Source organism: Lactuca serriola, chromosome 3 (genome assembly GCF_051521515.1).
Source record: "Lactuca serriola cultivar US96UC23 chromosome 3, Lser_US96UC23_V15, whole genome shotgun sequence".
Lineage (NCBI taxonomy): Eukaryota > Viridiplantae > Streptophyta > Magnoliopsida > Asterales > Asteraceae > Lactuca > Lactuca serriola.
This window is the reverse complement of record NC_136410.1, coordinates 109,008,234-109,029,978: the sequence shown is the minus strand read 5'-3', so window position 1 is coordinate 109,029,978 and position 21,745 is coordinate 109,008,234. Positions and strand designations below refer to the sequence as shown.

Sequence of the window (21,745 nt, the reverse complement as noted above, 5' to 3'; positions counted from 1 at the left end):
GAATTGTTGATCTCATTAGAGAAAATATACATATAAGATTACAAGGGACTATGAGCCTAGACAAAATTAATTGTGCCAAACATAGGCGGACTGATACATGAATATATGCATACACTTACTCTACAAAGTAAATAGTTTGTGTTAAGTACTCTTGACTCTCTGGAATTCTCTATATATTACAAGATTCGGTTGGTATGAAGTAATTTCATTTGAGAAGTGATGCAACAAATTTAGATTTGGTGCCTACCCAAAGAGATTGAGTGTCAACCTCAATATTTCCAAGATATATACCGAAATATACGAAGAGGCAAATAGTTCAATCATCATGGCATGCCATCATGCAAGAGTGATGTTGATAGGATATGTGAATGGTATCTCGCATCAGTAGTCTTTAACTCGGTTAGTGTACATTTTTAATCGAGTCTAGAAAGTGAATAATTGTGAATTAAGGTCGATATGAAAAAAAGAGCACATGAATGTTATCTTGGAAAGGAAACAAGATCAGCCACCTCGAAATATATGATTAGTTCACTATCTTCAGTAAATCGAATGGATACATTGCACCGTATAGTATTTATTAAGTGAAATGCTAAAAGGGAAGTGTAGAATGGACACTTCATGTTACTTAAAAGATTGAAGCCCATCTACGATAAAGCACTTTCACCAAAATAGCAAAAGCACTTCTACTTACTCAACCTCTTCCCACTTTCCCTACCTTCCCATATTTAGTAACCTTATGTATGTACTCCTCCGTTCTTTATGTACTACATATCCTAACTCGTTTTCAACGATTTGTACACATATAGCATCGATTTTACGATATAAAAGGAGTTGAGATTACTATTTACCCGATAGCTGTCTTTCTTTTCATTTCTTTCATCATCATGTTAGTTGTGAGTTACGTATACAGTTGATTTAAAAGATCAGTATTGTGTGTGTGTGTGTGTGTGAGAGAGAGAGAGAGAGAGAGAGAGAGAGAGAGAGAGAGATGGGTAGGGGGAAGATAGAGATAAAAAAGATTGAGAATAACACAAACAGACAGGTGACATACTCAAAGAGAAGAAATGGGATATTCAAGAAAGCTCATGAGCTTACTGTTCTTTGTGATGCCAAGGTTTCTCTTATTATGTTCTCCAACACCGGCAAGTTCCATGAGTATATCAGCCCTTCCACAACGTACGATATATAATACATATATACGTATACATACACCACCTTCTGTATCTAGCTATATCTCTTCTACCACCTTTTGCTTGCTTTAAAGAACTTAATTTTATCTCTTCATATAATCTTGATCTTAATTAAATTTACACAGGACTAAGAAGATGTATGATCTGTATCAGACAACTCTAGGTTTTGATCTCTGGAGCTCCCACTATGAGGTTCGCTATTTTCTCTCCACCCTCTCTTCTGTGTGTGTTTTAATGTTTTTCAACCAGCAAAACACGCAACCAAAAGTCACAACCTCCGGGTTGCTGGGTTTTACCCAGATGATGATGATCACCTGGCTTTTGTTGGGTATGTTTTGAAAGCTGATTCTTGTGTAATATGGTGGTGTGTATATATGCATGTAGAGAATGAAGGAGACTATGAAAAAGCTTAAAGACACCAACACGAACCTTAGGAGGGAGATCAGGTGAGTCTAATGCATTAAAGGGTTATGTATCTCGTCTAAATTTTTTTTTTTTTTTTTTTTTATAAGTTAATCCGTCCCAAAGTCCAAGTGAGAAGTCAATCAACGAATGTAACAATATTTTTGGTGTATCTTGGTTTGAACCTGATGTGGAATCTATGTGGAGTTTTATTCTTAAACCATTAGGCTATTAGTAACAATATTTTGGGTGTATTATGGTTTGAACCTGTACATGGAATTTATGTGGAATTTTATTCTTAAACCATTAGGCTTTTATCAGGATTAAATAAACTAATTAAAGGTTAAAGAAAGTAGTTTGGAAATATTGTTTGTCAGGCAAAGAGTTCTAGGTGAAGATTTAGATGGTTTGGACATGAATGATCTCACCATTCTCGAGCAACAGATGCAGGATTCACTTACCATTGTGCGAGAACGAAAGGTTTCATTATTCTATACTCATTCATGTAGAAATATTTTATAGAAAACTTCAGTAAGTATAAGTAATAAGTAACTTTATTAACCAAAATAAAAATTATTTATTTCAATCGGGCATATATTACTAAAAATCAAGATTATAACAGACGAGCTTAAATATAAATTATAATAGACTTAAGATTATGTTTGACAAATAAATTTATAAGCAGTTGTTATCTAATTTAGATCTTTAATGCATTGAATTCATATCAATTCAATAGATTGACACATCTATATTCAACTTACTATACAAATTTACAGAATAATATCTATACAATTTAATAGATTGCCTCAGTTATATATATATATATATATATATATATATATATATATATATATATATATATATATATATATATATATATATGTGTGAGAGAGAGAGAGAGGAGATATAGATTGCCATTCTATTGATCCTTGTCATTGTCCTACAATTAGGATTTTGAGTTTAATGAGATTAAACTTCTCATTAAACTACAATTGAACATGCCTTTATAACCTACTTTATAAACTATGATAAATTATTTTTATTGTATAAGCTAGCTTAATTTTATAAAGGATAAATTAATTAATAAATTCTTTGGCTGTATATATAGTACCCCGTAAGCTTTGATTCGGATACTTTGAACCACTGAATTTCAAGATTTATTCTAGAAAATTACCGATGCTTCTAATTAAGTGGGACTTATACATTTTCTTTGCTTGTTGACAGTATCACGTGATCAAAACTCAAACCGATACTTGCCGGAAGAGGGTGAGTAACCTCCCTTGTAGTTTTCAAAATTTTCTGGTTTATATCCTTTCCAATTTATTTTCATGGATATCTTAGTATGAAAAAACATCCATAAAAAAGATTAGCAATATGTAATGAAATGAAATTAGACTAAATAAATCCTTGTAGTCTATTTTCGAAAACTCCTCAAGTTTTCTTTCATTTGCAGGTGAAAAACTTGGAGCAAAGAAATGGTAATCTTCGACTACACTACGTAAGCATCCATTAGCCATAAATCATATACTTCCTTTTTAGGGTGACATAAATTAAAACATCAGAATGAACTGAAGTATGCAACGATCAAAACTTGAAACATAGCATTGGTTCTTTAATTTGCAACAGATCTGATTGATTAATGGACTTGTTTTTGTACATTTGAAAATTTCAGGACACTATACATCAACTAGATAAAAAATATGGCATGGTGGAGAACGAGGGATGCTATGAGTCTGCTGTTGCATATTCAGATGGCGTATCAAATCTCTACAGCTTTTGTGCGCACCCCAACAACAATATTTCCATTTCCAATGGCTCCGGTTACGATCCTCATGATCATCGCCTTCCTTGAGATTTAGGTTGGATGGGATGTTGGTGGCGTAGCTGATTTAATAGGTCATTAGTAATCTATATACAGTCTTAACAAACTAGTTAATTAGCTAATCAATATATATATATATATATATATATATATATATATATATATATATATATATATATATATATATATATATATATATATATATATATATATATATATATATATATTATAATGCAACAATCTAACACCAAATGCTGCGCTGGTAACTGATCCTTGTACTTTTGCTATCTTTTAATGAAATTTACGTTGTTTTGTAAAAATTATGGATAGTCGGTCCGTTGATTTTGAAAATCTTATGTGAATAGAAAAATATGGACTCATAAATATAATTTTTTTGATATAAATAATATTCATTAATACTACGATAAGATTCGATACTTAATAGACCACTCCTAGTTATATTAGTGACTATGATTAAAGCAGAAAATTTGTTCATTTACAAATAATGAGCAACAAATTAACGAAAAAAGCCATTAATTCCAAAGTTTTCTGTGTCAAGCTAATACGTCATTAAGTCTTTTGTTCGTTCCATCGCCAATCTGTTGTTGTTGGCCTTAGCGACATATTTCCGATAAAATTTTATGCCGCCGATCCCTATGTTTCTAATACGTAAAAACAATTTCAGATCCTTTTCAAGAAGCATGTCATGTTCGGTCACTCACCCCACACATCCTAGGTCGGCTCTAGCCATATTAATAACTAGGATTGTAAGCGAAGTGATCCAAAATGCAATTACAAATATATGAGTCAATACACATTTATTTCTATATTTTTTTCGAAATTTTTATACTTTTCTTAAATAATTAAAAAAATCGAAACCATGCACGGGGACAAAGTTGCTTCTTTTGGAGGAAAAACTATTTTATGGTCAGATACGAAGTTGTACCGTCCGACATAAGGATTGAAGTTGACTGTGTAACGCCCGGTTTTAAGGTAAAGTTCTTAAATCTACAGTGTTTATTGATTTTGTGAGTTGACCTAGTACGTTGGCGTAATCATGGTGTGTTGGGCGTACCATGGCGAAACTTGGACACGGGGCTTTCCTCCTAGTACTTAGAGCACACATATGGCACGTTGGGCGTACCTGAACTAGAAGCAAACTCTAAATTTCAAGGTTTAGACCCTATTTAAGCGCCTTATGCACCAAGGTTTCTCGCATTACCAGCCTTCATTGTCCCCAAAGCATTATCTCGAAACCCTATTCCCTTTTTAGAGAATTTGAGCCCTGTGTGTGTTTTAGTGTGTGTTGGTGCACTTAAAGAAGAAGAACTCATTGGAGGAGGATTAGTTTTCTTAGAGCTTGTAGATCCAACACTTTCTTCACCTTGGCAAGCTTTTGGAGGTATAAAGTTTCAAACTATATGGCTCCCTAGCTTAGATCTAGATTTAGGATTATATTTGGTATATTTTGGTCCCTTGGGTTGGTTCTTGTGAGTAGAAGTTACTCTTGTATTAGTCATATCTTGACATTTCTGGAATTGTTGAATCATAAAAATGGCCTCTTGATGGGTTAAGCTCGACCATGCTTGAAATAATGGTCTTAATATGAAGTTAAAGTGTTAGAAATGCATGTTAGGCCTCTATGAGCCATGCAAAGGCATCAAGTTGATGACTTTATCGTTGAAGACGTTTCCCTTGAGCAAGATCCATGTTTTGGACGTTTGGACTTAAGCATTAAGTTCTTAATAAGAGTTTTGGCATTCTGAGGAGTAAGTGGGGCGTACAAAGGTGTACGCTCCGCATAGCACGTTTAAGCCCCGATTCCCTTTCGCTGTGAAGCTTGCACATGGGGCGTAACTGGTGGTACTCACCAGAACCCTTATTTGTGACATCCCCAAATTCACGGTCATTTTAAAAAATTTATTTATGCTTATTGAAAAATCAGAGTATCCTTTTTAAAGAATAATATTACGAAATTTGTTCTCAAAAAACATGATAAAGATATTATCAAAGCATTTCCGAAAAAATGTGTTTTGTTTATATTAAAATATTAGGATGTTATCGTCAATACAGAAACACAAGCATAAACAAACATTACATTCATTTACACTAATGATTTACATCTCCTTTAATCTCTCAGTGTAATGTATCTTCATATAGACACCGGTGATACAAATAAACTGAGTGGATCAGGTTGGGAAACCTGGTGAGTACATAGTGTTTTCAACCCACAATAAAATAATTATTATGTTTAATCATCAAACAATTAACCCAACTTCCCATCCCTATTATCTTCTTTATTCTTAAGGATCTTCCCTAAGAATCATCTATTCTCTATTCATTCATTCCTAAGGATTGTCCTAAGCAATAGGCACAAAGTCCATCGATGTTATGGTTTATCCAACAAACACTAAGTCCATAACTGTCGAAGTTATCTGTTAGGTACTAAGTCCATAGCTGTCAATGTTCATCTATATGGCACTAAATCCATAGTTGCCAACGTTCATTTATAAGGAACTAAGTCCATAGCTGCCAGGGTTTTTAGAGTACATCTAGTGAACACGTAGTACAAAAACACCTACAGGTTGTGAGCCTACTAGCATTCCACTGGACTATCTAGAATAGTCTATGGTCATCATCTATACTCTACTAGATGATTGGATCACCGTTTAAGTCAAGGCTTCTCATCATGTTTTCACCTCTCAATGTATATATCATCTTTCATCTCTCATCATCCATATCATCTTTCGTATACCTATCTTTACCCAATATATTTATAGGTATAAAAATATATATACAGTTTAAATCAGGTAAAATATGTATAAAAACCGTTCATCCATCATAGATATTAGAATCACAGATAATAAACACATATATCATGTATTAATATTAAATACTTTATATCTATGTGTAAGATGAAAGTAATTATGCACTCACTTGTTAAAGTGATGACCCTAAATCCGGGTAGTACTTTGCTTCTAACAATTGTCTTTTCCTTTGACGAAACCTAGTATCATTATTACTAGATTTTAGTCTAATATTTATTGCGACTAATTATTAGTCTAGATTCATCATTACCTGAAATTCCACGTCATGATCTATCAAGTACGAAACAACCAGGTAGGTTCATATTGGAGGTAGGGTCCGTTTGGTATACATAGTATATTGTTTGAAAATCCCACTTTAAACACCTCACTAAATCACGGCCTACAAATCATCCCCGTAAGTAGATCAATAAATATAATAACTTGGAATCATTGATAAATCTTGTTTATAGGTTGATAATAACAATAATGAACTTAAAGATAAGTTATACTTAAAGTAGGGTAAGCGTAACTCACTTACAAAGGGGTTTAGCTAAGAGTTGGGCTCTGCATGGCAGAACTTCTGAGCCAAAAGCTCTTTTTCTCGGAGCATTCTAGCGCTCCAGTACTCACTTCTAACACTTAAGAAGTACTAGGGAAAAGGGAAGAGGGTTTGGGGGTCTTTGGGAGAGAATTGGAGTGAATTGTTGTTGAAAAATGAGGAAAAATGCCATCTATTTATAGGCTGAGAAATCTACGTACGCAAGGCGTACATAATGGGTACACTGGGTGTACATCAAGCTACGTTAGGTGTACTCATGCCACATGTCATGATCTCGTGCAAAGCCTTGGGGAAGAAGGTGTGGCCCAGATCATGCCATGTGTCACTTGTTGCTTAATCCCAAACATTAATTATCTTCTAAATTTCATAACTTTCGCATACGTGCTCCATTTTTGAAGTACTCTATATCCACGCGTAGGTAGCGATGTGATCTATAACTTTCGTTAAGACTCTATTGGTTAATTTTGATTTATTTTTAAAGTTATATTTTAATAGGCTTAGACAGTTAAAGTCCGTTAAAAATTGATAACTTTGTTATACGACGTCCGCTTTCGTCTGTTTTTATACCGTTGAGCTCCTGTTAAGAAGAACTTCGATTCTGGTTTAGGTTGTGTTGGCTAAAAATCGATCGATCCAAAATTCGATTTCCGGGTGCATATTGTTATGCCAAATCTTAGAAAAATCATAACTTCCTTTAACGAAGTCAGATTTGGACATTCTCTATATGCACACTCTCGGTTTATAGTATATTATGACTTTCATTTAGATCGCTAAGGCTAAAAACTATATATGTTATCACAAACTCACTTTTTACGATATACAACATCGTGTCGGTTATGTCGCAAAACATCGACGGGTCATAACTTCTTTGTTATAAGTCAGATTTCAGTGTTCTTTATATGTACGGAATCCTTGTAAAATATACTATAACTTGGTTAAGATTATTTACTCTAAATAATCTTCTATCAAAATGTCATTTTTTGACGCTTATTATCTCTAAATTGACTAGCCCGAATCTGCAGGCGTTATAATATTGGGTTGTTTCTTGGACTTTAGGACTTTTAGGCTTGTGCCATGGTTTGTTGGGCCTAGGGTAGGAAAGTTGAAAAAGTAATTTACCCTTTATAAGAGGGATTGTGACTTGGGCTTGTAGTTGTGCTATTACCCTGATTATTATTAGAGGTAGTTTGAATGTGTTCAGTTAAGGAGCCATTGTAGCAGCAACCTGTGAATGCATGCATGTGCATCATTTGATTGAGGTAGGTCTTCTCATAGTGTTTTGGCAGGTCGAAGGCACCAATGTCGACCCATTGTTTATTGTTATTAGAATTCTAGCTGTCTATGTGACTCTTGAATGTATTGTATGTGTTTGCATGTATATCAGGCGGGGCCTGATGAGTGTGTTGGGCGGGGCCCATCGCATGTTGTTAAGAGATTTGTATTAAGTGAGACCCAATGTCGGGTGAGGCCCAATAGATGTTAGGAGAGGCCCATTGTATATATGGTATGTGGTATTTTGGGGAGAACTCACTAACCTTTGTGCTTACGGTTTATTTTTTGTTTCAGGTACTTCCAGTTTGAAGGGGTAGGGCCCGGCTTAAGCACAGCGCATTCACCCATGCTTTCGAACTTTCATGATTTTGGGATGGTACTCTGATAACTATTTTACTTTGACATATTTCTGGATGATTGATATGGATATTTTATGGTTTTGGGTTGAATTAAAAATGAAAATTTTACATATGATTTTTACGATGTTACAAGTTGGTATAAGAGCATTGGTTTGAGGGATTCAGACAGAGCCTTGGTTTGAGGGATTCAACATACTCTCGGTTGTGTCTAAACTCATGCTGAGGATTTGGTAAGTTTTTAATAAAGGAATAATTTTTTTTAAAAAAAGGGTAACTACTAAAAAGAATGGGTGTGATGGATGCAATCATTCGAACTCAAGTAAGTATTCCCAAAATACATATACATGTTTGTTTGATTCAATATGTGAATATATGAATAGTATGCTAGATTAGGGCTAAGGATCTGCTCAGGATTGTTTGATAGGAGAGATTCCTTGTATGTTTATTGTATGAGCCCTTAGAACTACATGCGAGTATGGATTACAAATGATATGTTAGGATGGTTTGTTAGGAAGTACTCTGCTTAGAACGCGATGCTCGAATGTTGCTTGCTTTGTGCTTTTAGGAACCACAGCTAATGCTAGTTAACTATCAAGAAAATATGTTAGGTTTCATGTTATGAAAATTAGATCATTTTAGAAGGTTAGGTTTAACTCCATTACGCAACTCTTGTTTGAGTCGAACCATTATAGTGTGAGACCTTGCAGTCAAAGAATTATCTAGTATTTGTGGCATGTAATTATATTCGTAAGGTAGCTAGCAGGTGTTGGTGGGAGTTTCTTATGTAGATGATGGCGAAGAGTAGTAGGGAGGGAATCATGTGAGAACCTAGGAAGCATGTTAGCATTAACGGATGTATAGGTTAGCAGAATATGAAATGTTGGGGGTTACTTGCAGAAATCGAGACGACTCTTGAGGAAAGTATGGATAGGTGGTATTGGATCCGTACTACTGAAATCATAAGATCCGTACTTGAGTCAAGGGAGTCACGATGATACTAAGGCACCCGTTTGGTGTGAGATTCTTCGAGTGTTTTCTGATGATTTGTGTGGTTTATTTTCAGTATGGTGGTCACTCGAGGAGGTTCAAATCATGGTGAGGGATTGGTTTTGGGCTCTGTATCCGAACCCTTGGATGATCAGATGAGGCAGTTCATTTTGTTTGAGGCTACCCACAACATTTTGGAGAAGAATCCAATGATCTTTGGTACAGTCAAGGAGGGTATCACGGAGATTTTGGATGAGCGTTTGGGCACATTTCACACCGAGATGATAGCTATGGTGGGTGCACGCTCTCTAACATTCTGAGACTTTCATTCATGTGGGGCTCTTGAGTTCTTTAGAATGAAGGACCCCATTGTGAGCAGACGGTGGTTGGTGGATATCGAGAATGCCTTTCGGCCTAGCTTCTGCCCCAAGGGGTCGAAGGTTGGATTTGCATCCTGTCTTCTAAAGGACAGAGCTCGAGATTGGTGGGAGGAGTGGACCATGCCTTAGGATGTGAGGTAGTTGAGTTGATGTTTTGGGATGATTTTGTTACTATGTTCATGGCTGAGTTTGCGCCCATAATTGAGGTTAAGGAGTTCGCGAGGGAGTTCCAGGACCTTCGCCAGAGTATTGAGCCCGTAGCGGAGATCACCGTCCTGTTCCGTGAGAGGGATTTTTTAATTCCACGGTATGTGGCAGACGAGGCAATAAAGAAGGCTAGATACCATGATATGCTGATAGTTGAGATTCGGGAATTTGTGAGTATGTCTAGCTGCAATACAATGGATAATATGATCGCTTGGTCTCACGAGCAGGAGATTGATCCGGAGACTATGAGGAAAAGGAAGTCGGTTTAGGCACAAGTATCATAGGGCTCGTGGAAGAAGCCCAAAGCTACGGATTTAAGATCAAGGGGCCAGTAAGTTCGGGGTCGGTACAGTCGGTGTGGTTGGACACACGAAGGGGCTTGTAGGGCAGGTGGTTATGGGTTCTTCAAATGCGGCAAGGCTGGTTATTTCAGTAGGGATCGTACTGCCACCACCACCACCCAGTGATCAGTATTGATTTACTTTCATTGCAATCAGAGGGACCACAAGAAGATCGATTGCTCGAGTTTGACAGTAGGGGGAGCGGTGGTAGCACCCACTCCAGCGACATTGAGGATTATCGATAGCCGCTAGGGCAAGGAGGAGGCGCCAATGGTGAGAAGTCGAGCTTTCTAGCTGAAAGTCGAGGAGGCTCGCGCAGCACCAGATGTGGTTACGGGTATGTATTTTCTCCTAATTTCATTATTTTCTTTGATTTTTATGCGTATTATTATATGATTGCTGCTATATATGGACATTCCTATTAAACGGTGTTCCAGCCTTAGTTCTGTTTGATTTAGGTGCCACCCGATCGTTTGTGTCTCTTGCGCTTAGCATGAGGTTCAATGACGCTCCCCGAGAGCTTGATTATCCACTAAAGGTAGAGATTGCCAATGATCGCCCAGTGCGAGTATCGAGGTTGTGTTCTGGAGTTATTCAGTGAGCAATATCTGATTAATTTGGTTCCTATTCCTTTGCGCGAGAGCAAAGTGATTGTTGGAATGGATTGGTTGAGCCCTAATGGCGCAATGATTGATTGTGAGCACCAATTAGTTAGGGTTCAAACCCCAAGTAGGGGAGAAGTGGTTAGTCATTGTGAGGGTGCTCAGCGGGGACCAACTCTTTGTTCAGCTGCGAGAACTAGGAGATATTTACAACAAGGATGTTTTGGTTATGTGGTTTATGTGTTGGATAGAAAAGAGAAGAAAAAGATGATGATTGATCATGTGTCGGTTGTTCAGGAGTATGTGGATGCTTTCCCAAAGGACCTGCCCAAAGTTCCTCCAGAGAGGCCAGTGGAGTTTTGTATTGATTTAGTTCCTGATGCGGCTCTGATACCCAAGGCACCACCAAAGATGCATGATTTATCTACACAACTATAGGAGCTGTTAGACAAGGGATTTAACAAGCCAATTAGTTCACCTTAAGGAGCACCAATATTATTTTTGAAGAAGAAGGATGGCACCTACATGATATGAATTGATTATTGGGAGCTGAACAAGTTGACGGTGGAGAACCGTTATCCGCTTCCGAGGATTGACGATTTGTTTGACCAACTTCAGGGTGCGTCTTAGTTCTCCAAGATTGATTTGCGATCAAGCTATCATCAGATGAGGGTTCGATATGAGTATATTCATAAGATGACATTCATGACTCATTATGGTCATTACGAGTTTGTGGTGATTCCTTTTGGGTTCACCAATGCACCAGCAGCATTCATGGATCTCATGAATCGGGTTTGTAGAATGATGTTGGATCGATTAGTCATCGTGTTTGTTGATGACATTTTGGTCTATTCTAAGACCAAGGATCAGCATCAGGATCACATGTGGGAGGTTTTCGAGACTCTGAGGAGGGAGAGATTATATGTCAAGTTCTCCAAATGCGAGTTCCGGTTGCGCGAGGTGCAGTTTTTGGGGCACCTTGTTAACCAGAAGGGTATATTGGTCGATCCGACCACGATCGAGGTTGTGATGCAGTGGGAGGTTTCAAGGTCTCCATCAGATATTTAGAGTTTCCTTGGTTTACTTGCTTATTATCAAAGGTTTATCAAGAATTTCTACAGGCTCGCATTCCTGTTGACCAGATTAACGAAGAAGCCTACTATTTTCAGGCCTGAGAAGTATGCGTTATTTGAGATCTTGAGGCAGAAGTTATGCGAGGCTCCGATCTTGACCCTGCCAGAGGGTGTGGATGATTATGTGGTATATTTGACGGTATTTGAGCAGTCTAACACTCCTAAGGTGTACATGCAACCTTAAATACCTTGGATCTGTGTTTTCTCTATTTTATACATGCAAACTTGAACTTTCCAAGGTGTTATCGTAACTAGCATACAAAACTTTGATACTTGGGTAATAAAACAAGTTAGATAACATATCTTTTCTTTGTAGCTTGTTGCTTGGATTTTCAAGAGCTTAGCACTAATAGTATGAATGCATCAAATGGAATCACAACAAACCTAGAACAAAGGATAACTTGAAAAGAGATTCCTTGCACACACAAATCGGCTAGCCCTCTAGTATTCCACGTTAGTGCCAATTTCATGAGCTAGAGGGGTTCTTATATAGTGTGGCTAACTAGGGTTACACCATGTAAACCCTAATGATTTTCCATATCCCTTATGCTCCATGGGTTAAAACCTCCATGGAGTATCCATGGGTTACCACATTGGTTTAGCCCAACATGAAGAACTATGGATCATAAGCCCACTTTATAAGAATGAATGATTTACCAACTCAACCCCTTATATTTAATTAGTCTCTTTTGATCATAAAAATAAATACTAATTAAATAATATGATTTCATATTAATATACTAGAACTTATAACATATTAATAAACCATAAATAACCTCTTCTCAAAAGTCCATCCTATCAAATTGTCATGATGATATACAACCCAAATTGACCATGCTACTCTCGGGTTAAGTACATACCAATTATAGTTATAGACTTAGACACTAATCCAACAATATTATGATGCATCGATCTCGGGATTGGGTACAGTATTGATGTAGAAGGGTCGTGTGATAGGTTATGCTTTAAGGAAGTTGAAGCCTCAAGAGGAAAATTATCGCACTCATGATTTGGAGTTGGGGGCGGTTGTGTTCGCTCTCAAGATTTGGTGTCATTACTTTTATGGGTTCGTTATATCATTTACATGGACAACAAGAGTTTGAAGTATTTAATGGATCAGCCAAATCTTAATATGAGGCAATGCGGGTGGCTAGACGCCTTTATGATTGCGAGATCCTTTATCATCCGGAGAAGGCCAACGTGGTGGTCAATGCTCTTAGCCGCAAGTCGGCTATCACAGCAATCATAGATGTTTGTTTGAGGATGACGGTGATTACCCCACCCTTAGAGTAGTTTCGAGAGGCTCAGGTCAAGGCTATTAAGGAGGAGCACCGGAAGAGTGCAAGTATAGTGGGTCAGGTGTACTCTTTTGATTACGGTAGCCGGGGATTGTTGACCCTTCATCGAAGAGTCTGGGTTCCTTACTATGGGGTGTGCGGTATATTTTGATGAAAGAGGCACATAAGTCGAGATTTTCTATTCATCTGGGAGCGACAATGATGTACAGAGATCTCCAACCCGATTATTGGTGGAAATGCATGAAGCGGGATGTGGCTTAGTATGTGGAGAGTTGTTTGACTTGTAGGGAATTCAAGGTCGATCACTAGCAACCTCACAGAAAAATAGAGGCGTTGGTTATTCCCATTTGGAAATGGGAAGAGATTACGATGGATTTTATCACGAAGCTATTGCGGACAATGCAAGGGGTGGATTCGATTTGCATCATCGTGGATCGATTGACCAATAGTGCATGCGCATTTCATTCTTATTCAGGAGAGCATTTTTGCTGAGAAGTTAACGGATGTTTATATCCGGGAGGTTGTAGCATGGCATGGGGTTCTCATCTCGGTGGTTTTTGATTGGCATGTTCGATTCACTTCCAAGTTTTGGTAGAGGTTCCATAAGGAGTTGGGTACTCGGTTGCATTTTAGTATAGCTTTTCATCCGCAAAACGATGGTCAGGGCGACCGGACTATCCATTCCTTGGAGGACATGCTCCGGGCATGTGTGCTAGATTTTGATGGTAGTTGGGATATGAATCTTCCAATGGATGAGTTTTCTTACAACAACAACTACCACGCCAATACCGATCGACCAATTTTTAAGATGATTTATAGGAGAAAGTGTCAGACCCCGATTTGTTGAGGTGATTTCAGTCAGCGAGTTATGGGTAGCACGGAGGTAGTGCTTCAGAATTCTGAATTGATTAAGCAGGTACGCAGGAGATTACAAACTGCACAGAGCCATCAGAAGAGTTATGCGGATAGAAGTCGGTCATATCTGGAATTTTAGGTTGGGGATATGGTACTCATGAAGGTGTCATCTTGGAAGGGTGTCATCCGGTTCAGGAAGCGAGGCAAGTTGGGCCCAGGTATATTGGTCCTTATAGGGTTATTGCCCGGGTGGGCAGGGTTGCTTATCGTTTGGAGCTACCCAAGGAGCTCGGTCATATTCACAGCAATTTCCATGTCTCTCAGTTGAGGAAGTGTATGGTTGATGATTCTACAGTGGTTCCTTTGGATAATATTCAGGTGGATGAGTACCTGAATTACATAGAGAGTCAAGTTGCGATCCAAGAAGACGAAGACCTTGCGGAACAAGGTTGTGGGTCTAGTGAAGGTGCAATGGCAGAACCGAAAGGGATTAAAATGGACCTGGTACCCTAAGCAGGAGGTGAGAAAGTACTACCTAGAGTTGTTTGCGGAGGCAGACTTCAAGGACGAAGTCTGATTCAAGTAGAGAAGAACTGTAACACCCGGTTATCAAGTAAATTTCTTAAAGATAAAGTGTCTATTGATTTTGTGAGTTGGCCTAGTACATCGGGTGTAATAATGGTACGTTTGGCGTACCATGGCAAAACTTGGACACTGGGCTTTCCTTCTAGTATGATGGGCATACATATGGTACGCTTGGCGTACCTGAGCCAAAGGCAAACCCTAATTTTTAGTGTTTAGACCTATTTAAGCACCATATGCCCCGAGGTTTCTCTCATTACCAGCCTCCATTATCCCCAAATCATTATCTCGAAATCCTAATCCTTTTTATAGAATTTGAGCCTTGTGGGTGTTTTTGGTGTGTGTTGGTGCATCTTGAAGAAGAAGAACTCATTGGAGGAGGATTAGTTTTCTTGGAGCTTGTAGATCTATCACTCACTTCACCTTGGCAAGCTTCTGGAGATATAAAGCTTCAAACGTTATGACTCCTTAGCTTAGATCTAGATTTGGGATTTTATTTTGTACGTTTTGGTCCCTTGGTTTGGTTCTTGTGAGTAGAAGTTATTCTAGAACTTTTATTGGTCATTTCTTGGCATTTTTGGAGTTGTAGAATCATAAAAATGGCATCTTGATGGGTTAAGCTCAACCATGCATGAAATAATGGTCTTAATATGAAGTTAGAGTGTTAGAAATGCATGTTGAGCCTCTTTGAGCCATGCAAAGGCATAAAGTTGATGAATTTATTGTTGAAGACATTTCCCTTGAGCAAGATCTATGTTTTGGACGTTTGGACATAAGTATTAAGTTCTTAATAAGAGTTTTGGCATTCTGAGGAGTACGTGGGGCGTACAAAGGTTTACGCTCAGCGTAGCACGTTTAAGCCACGATTCCCTTTCGCTATGAAGCTTGTACATGGAGCGTAACTGGTGGTACGCGGTGGGTACTCACCAGAAGCCTTATTGGGCCATTTATTAGACATTAGAACTTTTAGGCTTGGGCCATGGTTTGTTGGGCCTAGGCTTGGAAGGGTAAAAGGGTATTTACCCTTTATAAGAGGGATTGTGATATGGGCTTGTAGTTGTGATTATTACCATGATTATTTATTAGAGTTAGTTTGAATATGTTCAGTTGAGGAGCCATTGTAGCAGCAGCCTGTGAGTGTGTGTCTGTGCATCATTTGATTGAGGTGAGTCTTCTCATGGTGTTTTGGCGGGTCGAACGCACCAATGTCGGCCCATTGATTATTATTATTAGAATGCTAGTTGTCTGCATGACTCTTGCGTGTATTGTATTGTTTTGCTTTTATACCTAGCAGGGCCTGATGAGTGTGTTGGGAGGGGCCCAACGCATGTTATTGATAGATTTGTACTGGGTGGGGCTCAATGTCAGGTGAGGCCCGATGGATGTCGGGTAAGGCCCATTGTATGTATGGTATGAGGTTATTTAAGGAGAAATCACTAAGCTTTGTGCTTACGGTTTAAGTTTTGTTTCTAGTAGATTCGGTTCGAAGTGGAAGGGCCCGGCTTGATGGCATTGCATCCACCCATGTTTCCACACTTTCATGATTTTCGGATTGTACTGTGATAACTATTTTACTTTGACATATTTCTGGATGATTGGTATGGATATTTTTTAATTATGATTTTTTCGATGTTACAAACTATATATAAAAGACTTCAAAATTTTAAAGCTCAACTTTCTCAACACCAGTGTTAAAATCAGGCGATTGGTTACATCATTTTGAAATCATGTCTGATCTGAGTGATTATATGATTGGTGTCGTTACGGGGCAACGATTGAATAAAAAATTGGTTTCATTTTGTAGTAAAACCTTTTTTCATATGCTTGATTGAGTTATACCCCTATATGTCTTCTTCTTTCATTGATTTAGATCTTATGTTTCGTGCGGGGTGGGGTGGGGGGGGGGGGGGGGGTTGGGGAGGTACAAGATTTTTTTGTTGAATTTTGCTACTACAAAAGTTCAATTTGGAAATAAAAGATAAAAGAGGTTCAGAAAACGTAATAATCACTACTACAAAATAGAGCATTACCGACGACCAAAACCGTCGATAATTCATCGCTAATATTCTTTACTGACGGAATTGTAACAGATCAAACTCTATCGGTATATTATTGTCGCTAATTGTTAGTAACGCATTATACTGACGGCGATGAAAAATTTAGCGACAAAATTTTCCATTGGTAATTAGTAACAGATCACTGACGGAAAAACTTTTTGCAACGGATTATTGAGGGAATGTGTTTGCAATACATTACTGACGGAGTAACTCACTAACAGATTACCGAATGAATCTTGAATAACTTACTAATGGAATCTCGTAATTACTCCCTAAAGGATTATCGACATATATTTGTTACAGATTAGCGAGGATTTTGGTATTTTAAAAAAAATTATAAATTCATGAAAAAAATCAAAATAATTACATATTCACCACCGAAAAATCTTAAAACGTACGTCAAATCTATATTTTAAAATCAACAAATATAAAATCTATATTTTAAAATCAACAAATATAAAAGTAAAAAAGTTTATATATTCAACATACATTAAATCCATAATACCCCATAAGTGAAAATCAGAGAATTAATGAATTGCATATCATCATGTAAAAATACTCTTTTCTAACATTGCTAAAACACATACTAGTTTATGATTTTTTTTACATTTGGTTCAAGAGAAAATATGATGCGGGAGAATTGGCCATATGAAAAGAAACATTTGCTTTAATTGTGGTATTTTCTGAAGGAAGTTGTTTTGAGGATGTGATTGTTTCTTCAAGTGCTTTACATTCATTATTATGAAGTGTTTGACATTCATTATTACCATAGAGGAAACATATAATTATTTAAGTAAAGAAAATAATAGTGATAATAATTCAAGTCCAAGTACATGCTTTACTTTAACCTTTTCATTTAGTTGCTCTTAGATTGCTTACTATTTGTGAGTACTTCAACCTGATAGTAGAACAAACATCTTTCAATTTACTCAATTACAATATATAATATATTAGTTTGCAACTGTAAGTTATATAAAAAAGTCAACAATATTTTGTTGGAGGTGTTTTTAAATTTATGGTCATGAAGAAACTACATGCCTGTTGCAAGGGATCTGATTTAGATTCTGATGGTGAAGAGTATGAAAGTCTTCTGGACTCAACAGTAGCAAGAATATTAGTATTTTGAAGTAGGTGTAGGTGTGATTGCTGTAGATATGGCTCCACTTGATTTATAACTACCACTGGTCATGGTCAAACCATCTCATTTCTGGTCAAACCGAATAAAAAACAAGATTTAGGACTACTTCTTTGATATGAATTCAATAAAAAAATTGTTAAAAAATTTATACAAACCTGTAGCTTCTTAATCTTTTTGTTTTCCTTTGTGTACATGTCTACATTAAGAGTAACATGTCACTGAATGTTTTCATGATCAAAACTTAAAAATAAAAAAAAAATAAAATAAAAAAAAAAAAAAAAATCACCAATAACAAAAAGTAAATGAGGGTAAATTTGTATTAGGTTAGGACTTAATGGGAAAGCCTCATTTCTAGGATTTGTCATTTAATATTTTACTTAGACATTAACTCTAAGAGAATCATAAATAGATTCATCCCCATTAGGTCCATTAAGTAAAAATTAAAAAAAAAGTAAAAAAAAAAAAAAAAAAAGTATCAAAACGTAAGAAATTTTTGAACACATATACGCAAGTTGATTAAAGTACATTGCCATTTCCGAGATATTAGAAAGGTCAAACACAAACCTTTCAAAAATATAGAGGGCAATAACGTTTGTTTTTCTTCTTTAGAACCAGGAGGTCCGACTGTGCAAAGAAACAAAATAATCATATATAAGTTTACTTATGCTTTCCAATAATGGAAATATGCAATCTAATACATGTAAATCATTTTATAAGATGTAGATAAATATAAATACATTACTATCATGAGTAAAATATAAAGCATGTTGCTTGTATTGAAATAGAAAGATAACTCATTAGATTATATCCAAGAAGTAAATTCTCATACCTAGAAATAGGGACTCCATTAAACCTATCCTTGGTACCAGAAGTTGTCTACTATAATCAATCAAGAATTACTCTTAATTAATCACCACAATAAATGTATGTTGGAAGTATAATAGACATGAACTACAATTGCTTCAAAGTATGTTGTTATTGTGGGTAAAGAACTGTTTTTTAAATATGCTATGATACAAGGTATGTCAATGTATACTGGTTTTTGATTGCCTGGAAAAAGAAAAAACCTCCATTGTATTCTTAAGTTGTTAAGTATCAGGCAAAACTCAAAATGAAATTACTTCAACCTTCAACATATAAAGTATAAACCTACGCATAATGTAACACCCGGATTCCTAGGTATGAGATTTTGTTCCTTTATTTTTGGGTTTTGTGGGGGAACTCGGCGAGTTGGCGTCTAGACTCGCCGAGTATGGTCGCGGATTCGTATGAGAGTTCACAGCTGAACTCGGCGAGTTCATGAGTGGACTCGGCGAGTCCACGCTGTTTAATGAAACCCTAATTTTCAGGGTTTGAGACCTATTTAAAGGCCCTTATGGCCGTCCATTGCGGCTACCACACCCCAGAGAGAGTCCTAGATCGCTTGTGAGGAGAAGAGAGGCCATTGTTGATCATTTGTTGGTGAAATTTGAAGGAGAAGGTGACCAAGGCAAAAGAAGGCTAAAGGAAGTGCAAATCTAGTGTCTTCAGAGATCAAAGGCTTCATATTAAGGTATTCCTTCGGACCTTCTCCAGTTTTGGGTGTTGATTCATAGAGTTAGGGTTTTTAAACCCTTTAGAAGAAGAGTATGTAGAGTATTTAGTCCCCTCTCGAGTTTGTGCTTTGGATCTGGACTCAAAGAGGTCTAGAGACCTTAACCCTTAGAGCTTTATGAGTCATTTTGGAAGTCATGAGCTTAGAATGTCATTTTTGGGGCTAAATCACCATTTTGGACCATTTCTATGTTATATGTGTGTCAAGGTCCGAACTTTACGTGATTATCATGCTTGAGGAGGCTAGATCTATGATTGTATGGAACCGATCTAACCTCAGAAGTCGTTTTGAGTTTGTGCATGGCATGAACTCGCCGAGTCCGAAGAACAGACTCGGCGAGTAGTTTGAAGGTTGCCCGTTAATCACTCAGTGAGTGGACTTGTCGAGTTGGGGGAATGACTCGGTGAGTCAGAGAGAGTCAGGGGTCTGAGTTCGAGTTGGAACTCGCCCAGTTGTTCTTGGGACTCGGCGAATTGAGTCGGGGTGGCCCCGCGATTCTTGCCAGGTGGAACTCGTCGAGTCAGGGGAGTACTCGACGTGCTAAGAGAGGATCTAAGAGAGAGTCAGTGGACACGTGTAGACTCGCCGAGTCGCCCTAGTGCACTCACCGAGTCGGGTCAAAGTTTGACCGTTGACCTTGTTGACTTTTAGGGTTGAGTACAGTTGTATTTATGGGAGTATTTGCTTTATGTGATTAGGCGGAGGCTAGATCACATTTCTACCGAGACAGAGACTTACCGAGATATCTGAGGTGAGTCTTCTCACTATACTGTACCTGGAAAGGTACCTATGTGTGACCGGAAGGTCTTGTATGCTATGAGTTGCATGTTTTGTATGCTATGCATTGCACGCTCTGTATGCGTTATGTATGTGATATATATGCTTTGTATGAGATGGGCCAGAAGGCATTATGACGTGGACCGGAAGGTCAGGGAGTCATGGACCGGAAGGTCGATACGAGTAGGACCGGAAGGTCTACTGGGACTGGGACGGAAGTCCCCTGAGACACATAGACCGGAAGGTCGTGTCGAGTATGGCCTGGAAAGGCGTATGTGTGTAAGGGTATTTTAGGGAACCCACTAAGCATTAGGCTTACAGTTGTTGTGTTATGTGTTTCAGGTACTAGCGAGGACCGTAAAAAGGCGCCGACGGGACTCGTACACACTAGAGGGAGGATTTGATTTTTATGATCTTGGGATACGATATGTTTTGATAACTATTATTGGATATTTTATAAAATATTTTATGTTAAAATAGTTGTGACAAAAATGAAATTTTTGTTTTGAAATTTACGTTGTTACACATAAAGGATGCGCATATGTATAATTAATATTGAACATAACACAGATGGATCATATTATGTTATATTTTTTCTACACGGTTTGATATTCAGCCTCATAAAAATCGATTTAACCTAATCTAATCAATCAAAAGGGATTCTAAAAGTGGTAATTATGTTTTTACAAAGTGAAGCTTAGCTCTTTAAGCTCGAACAAAAATGGATATTATCAAATCTTTTAGCTTGGTGAACTCGGTTAGGGACCCACAATGAGCTTACCTGCCATCTAACAAATCAAACATACATGAGGTAAGGTAATTTTAATTGAGGTCGAATATTGAACTATGAATGTCGGAGCTTGCACTATAGATGTCAGAACACTATTAGAAAAAAGGGTGTTTTCGTACGGATAATAGCTATGGAAAATTTTTGTAGCTAATTAGCTACGGAATGGCTACGGATTAGCTACAGAATAGGACGCCCTAATTTAGTAACGGAATAGCTACGGAATAACTACGGATGCTTAGCTAATTAGCTACGGAATAGCTACGGAATAACTACGGATGCTATTTCGTAGCCATTCTGTAGCTAATTAGCTATGGAATAGTTACGGATGTTAACCCGTAGCTATTCCGTAGCTAATTAGCTACATAATGGCTATGGATATAATATTAAACCATTAAATGAGTAAAGGATCTCGAAGGTGCAAACGACTGTATGAACACTATTAATAACTATAAGTTGTTGAAAATAAAGATAACCGTGTATAATAGAGGTGGGAAAAAAACGAAGAGAAAAGAACAATGTTTAATGCCCGGAAAATCAAAAATAAGAAAAATCCGTAGCTACTCCGTAGCTAATTAGCTACGGATTAGCTACGG

At 37.4% G+C, this 21,745-nt stretch overlaps 1 protein-coding gene across 1 annotated transcript; it reads left to right on the top strand.

The window, feature by feature from the left end:
• The first annotated feature begins 854 nt into the window (after window positions 1-854).
• LOC145094620 (agamous-like MADS-box protein TM6) lies at window positions 855-3,562 on the top strand. The gene is made up of 7 exons (XM_079032747.1): window positions 855-1,176; window positions 1,316-1,382; window positions 1,575-1,636; window positions 1,970-2,072; window positions 2,817-2,858; window positions 3,046-3,090; window positions 3,265-3,562. The coding sequence occupies exons 1-7, from the start codon at window positions 989-991 to the stop codon at window positions 3,442-3,444; spliced, it is 687 nt and encodes a 228-aa protein (XP_078888873.1). The 5' UTR covers window positions 855-988; the 3' UTR covers window positions 3,445-3,562.
• Window positions 3,563-21,745: the final 18,183 nt, after the last annotated feature.